This window comes from Callorhinchus milii, unplaced genomic scaffold (assembly GCF_018977255.1).
Source record: "Callorhinchus milii isolate IMCB2004 unplaced genomic scaffold, IMCB_Cmil_1.0 Scaffold20, whole genome shotgun sequence".
Lineage (NCBI taxonomy): Eukaryota > Metazoa > Chordata > Chondrichthyes > Chimaeriformes > Callorhinchidae > Callorhinchus > Callorhinchus milii.
In genome coordinates, this window is record NW_024704761.1 from 6,820,730 (window position 1) to 6,835,951 (window position 15,222).

A 15,222-nucleotide genomic window follows, 5' to 3' on the forward strand; every position below is an offset into this window, starting at 1 on the left:
TTAACAGTCCCTACATTACAAATACTGGGAGCTTAACAGCATCGCTGTTCTGATTATTATTTTAATCTGTATATCGGTTGATGGATTAATTGTACCATTTTTCGGCCTGTTCTTTACTTGCGATTCACTTTACATATATGCACAGTGAGAGGTAGGGAAACACCAGCACTTTTAACGTTGAAATCTTGGATGCTCAATGCGGTCCACTTTTGGGGGAGGGAGTTTTTAAATGTCTTATTTTAGTCATTATTTTTTTAAAATATATATATATACAATATAAAAAAATAACCACAAAGTCAGATTGTGTAGTTGGGAAGGGAGTATCGGTTCTTTTAACTGCCAACGTTTCGCATTGATGACACTTGTGTTGAGGACACCGAAACGTTGCGCGTGGGGTGTATTTTGCATTATTCGAGGATGGTGCAAGTTGTAATTCAATTTTAAAAATGATTGTCAAGTGGAAGCAAAGGCAGGAGGGAGGCGAGAGGGGAAGAACGAAGAGGAAACCCGGTGACAATGTGCAAAGAGGCGATAACCTTTTAGTAGCGTCTTCTGTTCAGTAGCCGACAGACGCACCACACGGCTGTACAGTGTTATTGTGCACGTCTGCCCTGTTCTGTGGCTGTGTATACGTTTAAAATGTTACAGCAAAAGCACAGTGCAATTTCTGTGCTACAAACCAATTCGTCTTAGAAGCAAACTGCCTTTAATAAACATTTCATTGTTTAATCCTCTAAACGTCAGGAGTAATTTATGTCCTCGGGAGCTGAATGCAGCCTCTATATAGTGGCAGATTTTTTGCTTCGGTTTTTTTTTATTGTTGGCATTGCTTAAGTGTGCAGGTAAATACGCTCGATTTATAAGGGTGGGGGTGGAGGGGTGGGGGGGATATGATGTGTCTTCATTTTGAAAAAGAAGGCAAATTATCACACAAAAAAAATAATGGCGAGCTTTCTCTCTCCTTTCTTGTGATTGCTCAAACATCTGCGACTGCCTCCACATTTTGCACGAGATTTACTTTTTCCTTTTCAGACCAGTATTTTTTTGTCGGGGGGTCAATCTCTGACTGCGTTTTTTTGGGGGGGGGGTTGTTGTTGTGCGTGTGTGTGCGTGTGTGTGCGTGTGTTAAAGAGTGAAGAAATGTGCAGTTGAAAATGTGTAAGCGATTTTTTTTTCTTTCCCCCCCCCCCCCCCCCCACCTCCACCTCCACCCTCCACCCCATCCTCCTCCTCTGCCCTACCGATGCTCAAGAAAGGGGAAGGGAAAAGGGGTTCAAGGGCTTCTTTTGATGTTGTGGTTTTGTTGTTTAGCAGTATGGCGCCTGGGAGGAAGCAAAGCAAAAGCAAAGCAAAGCAAAAGCAAAGCCAAAGCAAAAGCAAAGCAAAAGCAAAGCAAAAGCAAAGCATCTCGCAAAGTTTCTCTCTGCTCGGGGGGGGAGGGAGGAGGAGAGGAGGAGAGGAGAGGAGGAGAGGAGGAGGGGGGGGGGGTGTGGGGTGGGGGAATTGAACTGTCGGGAGAGCTTTTTGCAATGCGAATCGGTCGCCCTGAGCGTTTGCACTGACTCTTAAAACTCTGTTGCAGAGGATGGGAGACTCGCCCGGGCTGCAGAGCGGAACACTCAGATGAGCCCGGGTCCGCCCGAACCCTCCCAGACACCTCGCTCGGCTTTGTGGATCTGTACTTGGGGACCCGTCTCTGCGGCGCGATGGACGGCAGGGAATTCGCTCCTCCTCACCTCCTCTCCCATGCGCTCGGCGTGGAGGCGGCCCGGGAGCGGGGAGCCCTGGCGCACCGAGCCGTCGGGCGGATCGCCTCGGCCGGACACGGCGCCGCCCCGCACCCGGCCCACTTCCAGCCCGCAAAGTACTTCTCTTCTCCGCTGCCTATGCCGACACATTCAGGTCAGTGATGGAGGGGGTTTGGGGGGGTTTGTGGGGGTGGGGGGTTGGGGGGGGGGGTTTGGGGGGTTGGGATAACACGCACACACTCACACGGCACGGATGCATTCGCCCAAACCTTTTATTCCGTTTGGTTTTACGCACACGAATATCGCCGAAATTCGCAAAGAGCGACTGGTCAGTGAGCAAAACAAAACAGCATCGTTCTTTGACGTGAAAGTCTACTGCTAACATCTGGAGGGTTCATTAGCAGATCCGGGAATGCACGACTCTTTATATATATATATATATATATATATATGTATATGTATGTATGTATATATATATGTATATAAAATATGTATATATATAATATATATAACATTGTATGTTGTGGAGAAGGGGGAAAAAAATCTCAGTGTAAATCCCATATTTTAAATCGTGTTACTTAGCACAAGGCTGATGGTAGATTGTGTGGATTAAGCTCGCGTCATGTAGCAAAGGGGGAGAGACGATATATATATGTATATATATATATGTGTGTGTGTGTGTGTGTAAACGTTATGTTCTGCACATTCTGCAGAAATATAATAGTGCAAAACGATATTGAATGGAGCTATTCAAAAGAGATTGGAGTCACGTTGAGTGTCGGCTGAGTGGCAGAGTGTGAGTGTGTCTCTGCCTGTCTGTGTGTGTGCGTCTGTGTGTGTGAGAGAGCCAGTGCTTGAAAATCCCGTTTCCAAAATGGTTTGCGAAGTGCGAGGGTGAAAATAGGTTCACTCGACATCCAGGAGCTTGGTCAAGTGTTGCTGGTATTCTGTTAAACAAATACTGCACAGGCGTTAGAGTAAAAGGGGGGGGGGGGGTAGTTTGGGTGGGTGGCTGGGGAAAAAAATGTGTTCTACCGTCTGCACTGGGATGGATGAAACCCTAAACGGTATCTGAGCTTAGCCTCGATCTTGGAGAAAGGCACAGCATTTTCTTGCACGCGAAGTTTAATCAAATGATATATATATANTTTTTTTTTGCATTTGATACAGCGCCTTGTTACCTCTCAAACCGCTTCGCGGGATACATTGCAACGTGTATTTGCGGATGAAACGTTATGTTCATACACATCCCATTAAACGCGAAGTTTAATGGGAATATGTATGTGTGTACAGTTCACCGTTGTGCAAGTCGTATCTGAATAAAGATTTATACAGGCAACAGAATCCCACTGTTCCATTCAGTCACTCCTATTTATATAGAAATTCTGATTGCAGGGGTTACATTTCATTGCAAATTAGTTATGTTTCTCGACATTCCGAAGTGCTAGTAATAGCAATAACAATAATACAGAAAGTTGTCAGTTTCTCGGTTCTGTCAAAAGCAGATGGTTTGAGTAACGGGTGTATCTGATTTTTTTTCCAGTGATGGCCTTTTAGCGTTTCTAAGTATATAGATTGGATCGAGTTTCGTCTTTAAAAAGAAAGGCAAACACAAAACCTCTCTTGGAGTTGCCCAGTGTGTGTGCTTTGGCGGAGCTTGGTACATTGCTGTTAAAAAAAAACCCCCAGCGATATTTCTGTTCCTGGTCGAGATTAGCAACCGATTTCCCTTTTTTTTTCTCTCTCTTGGAAAAAGAAACCCCCCCCCCCCCACACACACACACACAACAGGTCGCTTGTTGCTGTCTTTTGCTCATGTTAGCAGGCGTGCAAGGTGGCGAGGTGGTGGGTGTCTCAGCACGAAATTATCCCGAATGTGTTGCACATTCGGTGGGGGGACAGAGAGAGACAGAGAGAGACAGAGAAAGAGAGAGAGGGAGAGAGAGAGAGAATGCTTTAAATTACTGTCGCTTTAAGCCGCCGTCCGCTTTTGCTCACTCACCGTGTGAGAGTTTTTGATCAGTTCCACAGGACCGAGATCTTTTTGACAAGTCAAAAGTTCTTGCAACGGGGAATTTTTTTTTATTGCCAAAGAATTAGGCCTTCTGCATAATATTTTAAACAAGCTATATTGAATCTCGTGGCATTTTTGCTTGGGGGACATTTGGTTAATTAAATGAGGGATTCTCTCTCTCTCCCCCCCCCCACACTTTCTCTCCCCCCCCCTCCCCCCCATGAGTGTTGGGATTCATTCTAACCATTGGATGATGTGTGGTGGACTTTTTAAGATCCACGGTGCAAGTTTGTTTGTGCAAATCCTTAAATACACGGTTCAAATTCTAATTCCGATGAAGGGTCTCCATTAGGGATTTCAGAAATCATAACCATAGGTAGTGTCCCAATCAGCAAACCCATTGAATCGGTTTGTAAACCAGCCAACGCTGTGCAATATTTGATGTATTATACGCTTTTTTTCAACTGTTTCGGTTCCCTCAATTGGCACCGAGTCCAAGACATTTCATTAAATGTGCACAAACCACCCGCACTAATCTAAACGGGGCATTTAGAGGTTTTTTGGGGGGTGTTCAGTTGAATGGCGGACGCACATTCACATTTCGGCTAAACGCATCGCACTGATATCAGGAGCGACTACTGGCGTTCAGAAAATATTTGAGGGAGACGAGTTTCTCAGTGTCTTTTGTTCGTGCTTCTAATCACATTGCACGAAATACACCGGGATTGGGTAGGGAATGCATCATTTTTTTTTAAAAAAAAGGAACACAAAATGTAAAACCGTAAAAATTCGGTCAATGCAGTTGAATTTTATATATATTATATATATATATACTGTACTTTATGGATTTCAGTATAGAGGAATGAAGCTTTCTATGAAGACGTTGTCAGAAGATGTTAAATAATAATATCATTTAATTGCTTTCTTGTTTAAAAAAATAACACAGATGAGGGTATTTTACAGTACGGTTAGTAACAGCTAACACTCGCGAATGTCTCTCCCTCTCTCTCTCTCTCGCTCAAAAGCATAATTTTCAGTGTTCAGGCGTGTGTTCAGTTTATATGAATTGAATTGGAGGCGTTTTGCATCGGTCAGAACACTTTTATTGAGAACCTCAACGTGAGCAGTCAGGACAGTGAACTACTGAAAGACAGAAAACCCTCGGAAACGACATTGGGCTTCGGTCGAATTTTATGCAAACCTTGGGGTGTTGACTCAAAAGTTTTTTTTTGGTTGCATTACCTTACGGTCGTCCGTTCCCTCTCGGTTTGTGGTTGGGAGTCCCAACTCACAGTTACAGAGATCTATCAATGGTGGGTCGATTTTTCAATGGTTTGTTTTTATATTTTAAAAAAAAAGGATGGGACATTTTTGTAACGCGCCAGTACAGATATAGACGAGCCAGGAACAGCCTCGCTCGAACCAGAGCCTGGGAATGCATCACTATTACTTTACAGACCAAATGGAAAATCGGGAAAGAGCTGGAATTCCGTAAAGTAGTGGATTTACAGTTGCATGTTTTTTTTTACACACACACACACACACAATATTCAGCATTTTGCCTGGTGTCTGCAAACAGGATCGAGTCTCTCAAGACGTCGTGCATGTTTTTTTCTCCCCCCCCCTTCGCTGGATCATTTCAATTTTACAAATTGGTTGTAAAAAGAGCAGACAGGGAAACCTTTAAATCCACCATTTACGCATCCCAAAGCCAAGGGGTTTCATAAGGTTAAGTCAAGGCCTTTCTCTCTCCCTCTCTCCCTCTCTGCACGTCCACAGATGTATCTTAACTCCACTTATCTACCATTGCATCTTAACCCACTCTTCTCCTCTCTGGCCCCTTTTTAATTTTTCCTTTGCATTTATAATTCATATTCCCTATGAGGCGATTTCATAAGAATTCAAGGATTCTTCTCTCGGTTTGTACCCGTCCTGTGATTGCTGATTTGTCAGACACCCTGACTTTCTCAGTCTGGCCTTTATTGTTGCTCTCAGTCCCTCTTGCTTCCAGCTCACTGCTCGCTTGTAAAGGTTTCCTATTTTATTTGTGAAATTGTCTGTCAATAGGCAAGTAGATCAATATTTAGATAGTTTTTATTAGCCGGATAGATTTATTGGACAGACAAGTCGATTGAGGAGTTGATTTATTGCATTTATCAGATGAAACAGATAATTAAGAGATGCAGATAGGTGCGTGTAGTTGGTATCCGACACGTTAAAGGTAAAGGGCACAACATGACCCCAAATGGTGCACACACAACAGGTAAGAAAAGTTCAACTCAATATCATGAAATGAGAGATAATACACGATGAAACTATTTACACTCGATAGGCGCCAGCTCCACAGTGATCCGAATTAAGTGGAGGCATCGTGACTCTACAGTGTCAGTGGTTGATCAGATGAGCGTAAATTCAATCTCCGCTGAATACGAAAGGAAACACCGCTAATGCAATTTTGGGGGGAGAAGCTGTACAGTCGGTCTGCGCCGCATACAGTTTGGGGGAAGGCGGAGGTTTGATCAGGTAGCTCGATGGGTCTTGGTGGGGGAGATTTGTGCATCTCCAGATCTCTGTGTGTTCAGTAGCTGTCCTCGGTGGCAGAGAGACTGAGCAGAAAGTGCCTCCCTCTGCGTTGCCTTTCCACCACTAACAGGTTGTGAAGTGGGCTGTCGCGAGTTTTCTTTTATCTGTGTTGTCGGCTGATTTATTGAGGCAGCTCCAGGTTTTGCAAACTGTGGGGGGTATTAATCCCCTCCCCCCCCCCATCGCTTAACCGCTTCTCCTCCTTCTCCACAAAATAGAATTGGGGGAGGGGGGGGGAGGATGGGGGGTTGGGGGGGAGATGAAATGAAACGCAAAAGACTGCAGATGCTGGAAATCTGAAACAAAACCAGAGAGAGCTGGGAAACCTCAGCGGATCAGGCAGCATCCAGGGAGAAAGGGAAGCGAGTCAACGTGTCAGAACGCAGAGCTGTGTTTGGGGACGATTTTTCGGGATCATTCTGAAAGTTGGGACAATTGTGGAGAAATTATGCGCACAGACACACACACGCACACATCAAGTATAGGCATCGCGACTTTTCCAGTGGTTCAATCTATCCTCTTAACAGCAGAAGGTGCACAGTTCCTGTGGAAAACGTGTCTTAGTTTGAATTGTACAGGTTGGGTACGAACACTGAGTGTTTTGTTATCCGCATCGAAGCGCAGGCGGATTGCTGCACACACCTTAAGACTGTAAATTGGGAGTCTTTCTCTGCTGATGAACAAATAGGGGGGTGGGTGGCGTGTGGGGGGGGGGGAACACAGATAAGCTTGGAAATTCATTCTGTGTGTGTGGACCAACACATGTGTTGGGAAAGCAAGATAAAATGTTTATTCTTTTTAAAAAAAATTCATTGAAACTTGGCCAACCCACTCTTTGTTAACAGAACGCTTTGACGCTTTGAAAATGGACTTCTTTTACGTGGCAATTTATTTATCCTCGGTTCTGTGACTTTTACGAGCTCCGGGAACAATTTTCTTGAAGACATTTCTCGCTGTTGTATGTATGTATGTGTGTGTGCGTGTGTGTGTGTGTGTGTGTTTAAAAGAAACAGCCCCAGCGAAGTGCAGTCAGTATCTGAGTGAAGGCCACTCGTTCAGCTCTCAGCTCACAGCAAAAAAACTTATTGGGTTGGAAAGTCTATTTATGATTATAACATCAGTGGAAGCATTCAACTTCAAGATAGAAACGTGTTTTTTTCTCTCTCTCTCTCTCTGTGCGTCTGTGTGTGTCCCAAGACGGTGGAAACGGTGTGGATTCTTCCAAGAACAAATTAAATAGGTTTTGTGTTAGTTAGGAAATAATATCTTGGGGATGCAGTATGTAGTTTGGGACATGCCATGTGCAAGCGACTGCCAGGATGGTGGAGGGAGAACTGGATGGACCTTGGTCTTCTTTCACCTTGCAAATTCTTATGTTCTCGCGTGTGTGTGTGTGTGTGTGTGAGAGAGAGAGAGAGAGAGAGAAAGAGAGAGATGATAAGAGACAAGAGAATGAGCTCTTCACTAACTTAACAGCATCTCTGGTTAAATACCCACCCACACCCACCCACACACACACAGGGTGCTATTACCTGAGTGCACTGTTTGTGATAACAACCCTCCTCCTCCCCACCCTGCAAAAAAAAAACTGCTTTGTAAAAGATTGTCGATCCCTCTGCCTTTCTTTTATTCGGTGGAAGGATCAGAGAAGTGACTCTGAAAGTGACTTGCAAATGGGCTGTTTGCGACTGTGTACGTTGTGGCATCTTTATCCCTTTTGCGCTCTTTTCCATTGAGGCGACTGCCTTTTCATAACCGCATCGACACTCAGGATTCCGGTTGAAAACCCAGAATGAAACTGATCCGATTCCCCAACTCCCAAGACCTCTCTGTCCTGTCGACTTCCTCCCCTCCCACTCCCACCGAGAATTTGGAATATTACAAGGACCCCAGGAACACGTAATAATAATATTAATAAGTACGCAATAGGTCCTATTCACCAAAACACAACGCGAAGGGCGACTCGTGGGTCGCAAATAAAAGATACCCATTAGATATCGACGGCCGTGAGATTGAAATGATTAACTCTGAAAACTTTTGCATTTCGAAACAAATAAGATATCCTCCTCTCAGTCCAAGGGGGGGTGGGGGGGGGGGGGGGGGGGGAATGTCAACTCAAAAAGGGACCAAACCCCAGAGAGAGAGTGTTAAAAGCAAGTAAACACCTCAAAGCAATCAGCAATTTGATTTTTTTTTAAAAAAACACATTGAAAAAACACACACACACACAAATCCACTTCAGCCTCACCCTCAACCGGTTCTCCCATTGGAATGAAACCTTTTTTTTTGGGGGGGGGGGTGGGGGGGTTTGTCGCTCTTATGAAGGGAAATCCGAGCTGCTTTAAAAGCCGGTGCGCTCCTGTCTGCTTTATTGTCAGGCAATGCACTGAAAGTGCTCATTTGAATTCTCCTTTGGAATATTCTGCTGTGTAAAAGCAGGGTCGGGGTGGCTGGTTAAAGCTGTGGAGCTGTTGTATTGTGTTGGGTTTGCATTGAGCTTCCCCCCCTCCTTCCTCCCCTCTCTAATCTCACTTATTTATTTACTCTCCCAATTCCTGCTGGTCTCATTCTCTCTTGTTCAGAGAAAGCATCGACTGTTATAATTTTCTCTCACATTTGCAACACCCTTCCCCCCACCCCCCCCTTACATAGATCTCATTTAAAAAAAAAGTGGTGGTGCTGGTGGGAAGGGGGGGCTTTAATCAGCACGTTTTTATATTGGTTTATTCTCACGCGATTGAATCCGTGCAACTTTTATTTGCAAAAGTTTTTTGGGGGGCAAAAAAAAACTCACGTTTTCGTTTGTAACTCAGGAAAAATATTCCAAACTTTCCACGGAGTGGGGGTGGGGGGGAAAAAAAACTCTTCGGATTGCAATTGTATTTTAAAATTTCATTTCGACAAAACCCTTTCAAACAAGGGATAATTTTATCTCCAACGCATTAAATCCGACCCGAGTTTTTCTTCAAAAAATAGTATTAAATTGGTGGATGGATTTCCAAGTTTGCAAAGATTACACACTAAAAAGTAAACAGAAGGACTATTCCCCCTATTCTAAATCAAACGGGGAGGATAATCCCACCTTTTCTTGAACATTTTTTGCACTGCATTGGATATTTTAGAGAATATCAGTCTATCTTGGATTTATTTAACTATTTAAACCATTTAGCCAAGGGACTGCACACTGCACACATTGTTATCCATTTGCTACGTTTATCTATAGTAGTGAATTGATTGTGTTTTTATATATATATATATATATATAATTATGTATTGAAACGTTTATCATAGGTTACAATAAGATTATTGATGGATAACTTAGTTTCGAACGTATTTATTTTGTTTTAAAAGGAAAGAGCGAACTTAAACCAATATCATACAGTAAGTAGATTTTCTTTGCATAACAAGTCGTGAATTAGGAAATAATCGAGAAAAACAGTCTTTCCAGTTTCAGCAATTATTTAGCGATGGTTTTATGTTATTGTTAACCACTTGAACTGTGAAACATTTCTTTTTAAAAATGTTACAGTCCTACTTAAAAATCTGCATTTTAGTTCTAATAAATCTACGTTTTATATTTAATAACTGACTATACATTTTACACCTGACACAAAATTATTATCAGCAAAGTATTAACAATTCCATTTCTAAACCTCGAACATTGGGTAGAAATAAAACATCTATTACTATTTGCTGTTACGGCTCTGACATATTCCTAAAGATTTTTTTTAAAAAAAGTCGTTTTATGGTTCCTCAATTTGCCTACGATTCACCACTCTACCCCCTGGGAATTTATCGCAAGGTTTTAAAACATTCGAGGTCTTTGGATACTGTCAAATGCCATAAACTGGGTGATTTGATGCTGGAACAGCTTAACGTGTCTGAGAAAGTACAGCGTTACACTCTTAGTAAACGCCCAAGCAATATATTATAATAATTATAGTTTAGCCAGTTTGTAAACTTTGCTACTTTTGCTAACTCTTCACAGTGGAGGTTCACCATGGCTTCTGCTATCTTGTTATCTTGCATTGCCATAACCAACTGTATCACCAACATGGCTAGTGAGTCCATGTCATGCATCATGACGAGAAACATTTTATTATGTCACAAATCCAATCCATGAGTACAATTCCACTGTGAAAATAGACAGAAGCATAGTACTGTAAGTTTGCTGTAAATAATAAAAAAGGTTACCCTGCTGCCCAATTAATTATTTTTGCTTTCGCATATATTAGTTTATTCTCGAATAAACTTTGATTCCTCCCAACGTTTTGGTTGGAAAAAATGAACAGTGACATTTCCAAAGAGGTGTTTTTGATTTTTAAAAAAATATATGTTCTGCCTTTTAAAATGATTGGGTGAGATTATCGCTACAGAAGAGTGTTGTGTTATGCTGACTTGTCTATTTTGAGAAATGGCCTGAAATTGTCACTGAGAAAGGACCATTATGGTCATAAACTCCTCTAAACTAACCATACTTTGCAGTTTTCATACCCTTTGCTTAAATTTATTATGAGCACTGGAAAATATTTCAATGAAGAATTGTAAAAATGTAAAAGAGCGAGAGAACGTTTCTGTATTTGCAATGTTATTCAAAGGGAGGAAACATATTTAACTTGGTTGCTGGTACTGTGTAGGTTTACGTCTGAAGGAAAGGATTTGTTTTTCACAAACTTAATACTCCTTGAGAGTCTGATAAACATTTCTCTTCTTCCTGAGTTCATATTTTTAACTATAAAGCTGAGCTTGTTGAGAGCTGCTTTGGGATGGATGTAAGGAGTTATGCTGATTACTGTGTTGGGAACTGTGCTAACTGGTATATACTAGTCGCTGTATTGTGAGTTGCACTGGGAGCTGTTTAGTAACTATTTTGTAATCTGTGTTGTATCCCAGGCAACTGACTGCATAAACATATACCACATATCACACTTCATGTATAGTACATAAAGTATTCATTGACATAAAACACCTAATGTTGTTAGTCCTATTATGCTGTGGTTTTCCTCGGGGCCCAAAGTGACCAAGGGTTTTATTTAGACTGTTTACACCAGTGTAATTTGAATCACTGTGATTTGTAGCTGGCTTTAAACTGGTATCAGGAGGTGGACATTTTTAACTCCAAACTGACATTTGACTAAATAACTGCTCTGTTTGCACTTTTAGCTCAACTCTAGAAATCAGTTGTAAAAGCATAATAAATATGGATTTACAGCTGCGTTGCAAAAGCTTCATGCTTCTCCAATAGCTCAGTGGGTGAGCACTGAAGCATGTAGAGCAGGAAGGACCCTGGTTCGAACCCATGGGTGGGGGGGGTGGGCTGGATTCCTCTAGCTCGACTGGCAATGGCTGTGGAGATTTTACAACTATCCTCAGCATTCCCTGGTCTGGGAAGCTTGCCATTCCTGATTGCTATCCCAGGATCCATCCTTGTGCACGATCATTGCAAAGAGGACAAGATCAGGCTTGGCTGAAAAGCTCCCCTAGGGTCAAGCAGACTGCTGACACCATCCACCCTGCTCAGGTTCACACATGAAGAATGGCTCAGTTGAGTATTTAGAGGAGAGGACTGCTGGTGCCCAGACAACTATAACCCTATGAGTCAGTAACTTTAGTAGACAGGGGAAACATTGGGAACAATGTGCAAGGAGGATTGAAATCTGGTTGCCGTGAAATGATGCCTGAAGTTCCCCTTTGGATTTATTCAATACATAAATAAAACTGTTACTTGCTTTTAATTTAATTTTGACAGCAGCTGGTTTATGATGTGTAGTACACAGATTGAAGAGTTTTTTTTGCGTGTGTTTGCACGGAAGAAATAAGATCTAGCGTCAGGTCAAACGTAAATAAAATCCAGCGTAGATCGTTGTGCTGGCCAGCAAATGTTTAATTCCAATTCTATGTATACGTAAATTTATACATAGACAAGCACAACCAATTTTAGACAGTAATCATAGCTGATTCAAGGCACTGTTCTGAGCAGCAGAGGAGCTATATTCAAAGCAGTAGCTATAAAAGCTATGGGTCAGGCTGGCCACCAATTTGGGCAATGCCCCTCACTTTGGAGTAAAAATAAAAGCAATTATTGTACCAGTAAAGTCCTGAAATCAACAGCAGAAATTGCTGACTTATTCGCTATCTTTCAAGTCGGTTTCTTTGTACATAATAGCACATGGCACAAGCAACGGTGACACTAGATTTGAGGGTTATAACGTGTAAAGGAGTTGGAATGATTCGAGCAAGAGCCTGACTGGGACCTGGGAAACATTGCATGGTTGTTGTTGCACCAACATGTCAGTTTTATTTAATAACAGACCGTACTAATTAGTAGAGCAAAGAACTCTAATTTCGCCACGAAAAAGAAACCCAAAACAATAGCGAACGAACGGACAGAATAAACAGAAATACTAACACACACACAGTGATCCAGATACAATTCACATCGATAGGAACAACATCAGAATTTGTCTTATCATCATCCTTTTTATTTCACTTTGAGGTATCAAACGTAAAGAAAACAGGGCAGTTGATACAAATTATATCTGGCTGGATTAAATTAAATCTTAGCTGCGTTTGAGGGAAGGCGGCGAAATCATGTACTTTTTATTTCAAACAGGATTAAAGTACAGAATGTGAAGTGACATGGGAATCGTTACAGAACTTTTTTTTCTCTCTCTTTTTTAAGCCACTTTGAGAGATTTGCCCGTTTGTCTAAATACTGTGTGTGAAGAAAAGGATGTATGGTTGACTACATTTTTCTAATCATACTTTATCATAGCGAACATTAGAGAGTCAGTGTTGTAATCCGACAGACAGGAAACATGCATACTTTAATTGATGCATTTCAGCAGTTTTAGCATTTAGAGACGAGCAGAGGGGTCTGAAATAAAGGCAAAATGCTCACTGGTCTGGTGCTAAAAAAAGGGTGCTATTTTCAGCAACAAATACTGTAGATAGAGAGCGATTCGTGCAAACCAGATAACAGTAGAAACTGCAAGTAAATAAAGAGCGCATCTTGAGAATTACCCTGAATCATGTGGCTGATGGTGTGTTTTGCTGTCCTATATTTTGCATGAAAGGAATTCTCTCTCTCACACACACTACCGATCAGGATAACACTTTAAAACATGCACAGACTTGCATGTGTCTACCCACCACAAGTTATTTGAAATGGCTTTACTCTGCTGCCTTCCAAATCTTGCTGAAAACCATTCACGTGCATTTTAACATCATTGTGTGTGTGTTCCTCACTTGTGTTTTGTTACTTGGTCGATTGCTTTGCTCCTCAAAGCCAGATATTTGTCATTTCTCAGTCTAATATTGTACATTGCTGAAAGGTTTCTGCATTTGAGGAGTGCACGGGTTTTTGCCAAGGCTGAGCTGGAGTGGAATATCGAAGCCAAGTAATGTATTGTAATACCTGGAATGAAAACTCAATGAACCAAACTCGCCAAAATGTCTCATTGACTTCTGACAGAAAGGGAGGAATAGCAAATCTGCTGCCCCTTGGGTGCTGGTAATTTTCTGCCGTTACTTGACCTTGCATTAAAGCCCCTGTCATCAGGAATGTCTGGCTAACAAGCAGGACATTTCTGTGACTAAGTCCCGAACATACTAGATAGACCCACACGCTCGCCTACTTTATTGAGCGGCTCGATTAGTTATAGTAAAAGTTACAGACAGTTCAACTCCGCTGTGATTGTAACAAAAAAAACATATTGTTTTCAATAGTCTCAGGATACCACCTGTACATCTGGACTCGCAATCTTTAGCAACTGCTAATTCCCAAAGATCTGAGCAGCTTTAATGCCTGTGCACTTCCAATGACCACTTGACTAATTGTTGGGAGTGCTACAGTACCAACTGAATAGCTTGCTGTGTCCATCTCCTGGATTGTAATCACACACTTCCTTACTTAAAGAGGATATTGATATTGCAGCTGGGTATTTTCCTAACAACAAGTACCCAACAACAAGAAACCGCACGAAAATATTTATCACAAAACAAAAACGTTATTTATTATTCTTATTATTTATTGTTGCTTCTATACTCAATCCACAACAGTTTGTGGGACACTGCTGTGCGCAATTGGCCGAGGCATTTTGCCTACAAATATACAGTCGATTCAATTTACAGTGTATTCTGTGAAGCGCTTTGAGACGTCTCAACAATGTGAAAAGCGCTATATCAAATGCACTGATTATTATTATTATTTATTACTTCAAAAATATTATGGACCACTGCCTGCAAACTCAGAATATCATTGATTTGGGTGGAATGGAAGTCTGTATTCCCCGTGACAGTTTCATGCTGATGAATGGGGATTTTTTTTTATCAGAGCTGAACGCAAATTAAAAATTCATACCAGTCAAAACTGTGCTCGTTTTAACCCCCAAATTGTCCATCAGAAACGGGTTTAACTGCTTCCAGGAACCGTGAATAGTTGCAGAAATCAGATGAGAGATTTTCATTGTCTGAACTTCAATGACCACAATCATGTGAACACTGCTCATTAGTGAATGACAAGGAGAGTGTGTGTATCCAGATAGTTGACAAATTCTTTAATACAGTCTTTAAAATTGAAGCCCCGTTTTCCCCATGACATTTCTTTTTTTATAAAAATCTACAGGAAAAAAAACAGGCTTCAAAGTTAAAACCCCAATTCAACAATTTACCAAATCTATAGATTCTGAAATGTTGCATCGATAGAGAAAATAGTGATTTGCAAAGATTTAAGGCAGGTTTATTTTTTTTGGTGTGGTCAGATTTTCTGCATTTTAACAACTTACTTGTATGTTGACTGCAGTTTCTGAGATCCCTTTTCACAGGTCTATCTTTGGTTAATTAATTTTATTTCGAACAGTTGTGAGTAGAATATTG

The 15,222-nt window shown here is 41.6% G+C and overlaps 1 protein-coding gene across 1 annotated transcript in view; it reads left to right on the forward strand.

Moving 5' to 3' along the window:
* The first annotated feature begins 1,706 nt into the window (after positions 1 to 1,706).
* Positions 1,707 to 15,222, forward strand: part of bahcc1b (BAH domain and coiled-coil containing 1b) — a 141,424-nt gene continuing 127,908 nt past the window's right edge. The window contains 1 exon segment of the mRNA XM_042342592.1: positions 1,707 to 1,902. Coding sequence (XP_042198526.1) covers positions 1,707 to 1,902 — 196 coding nt within the window.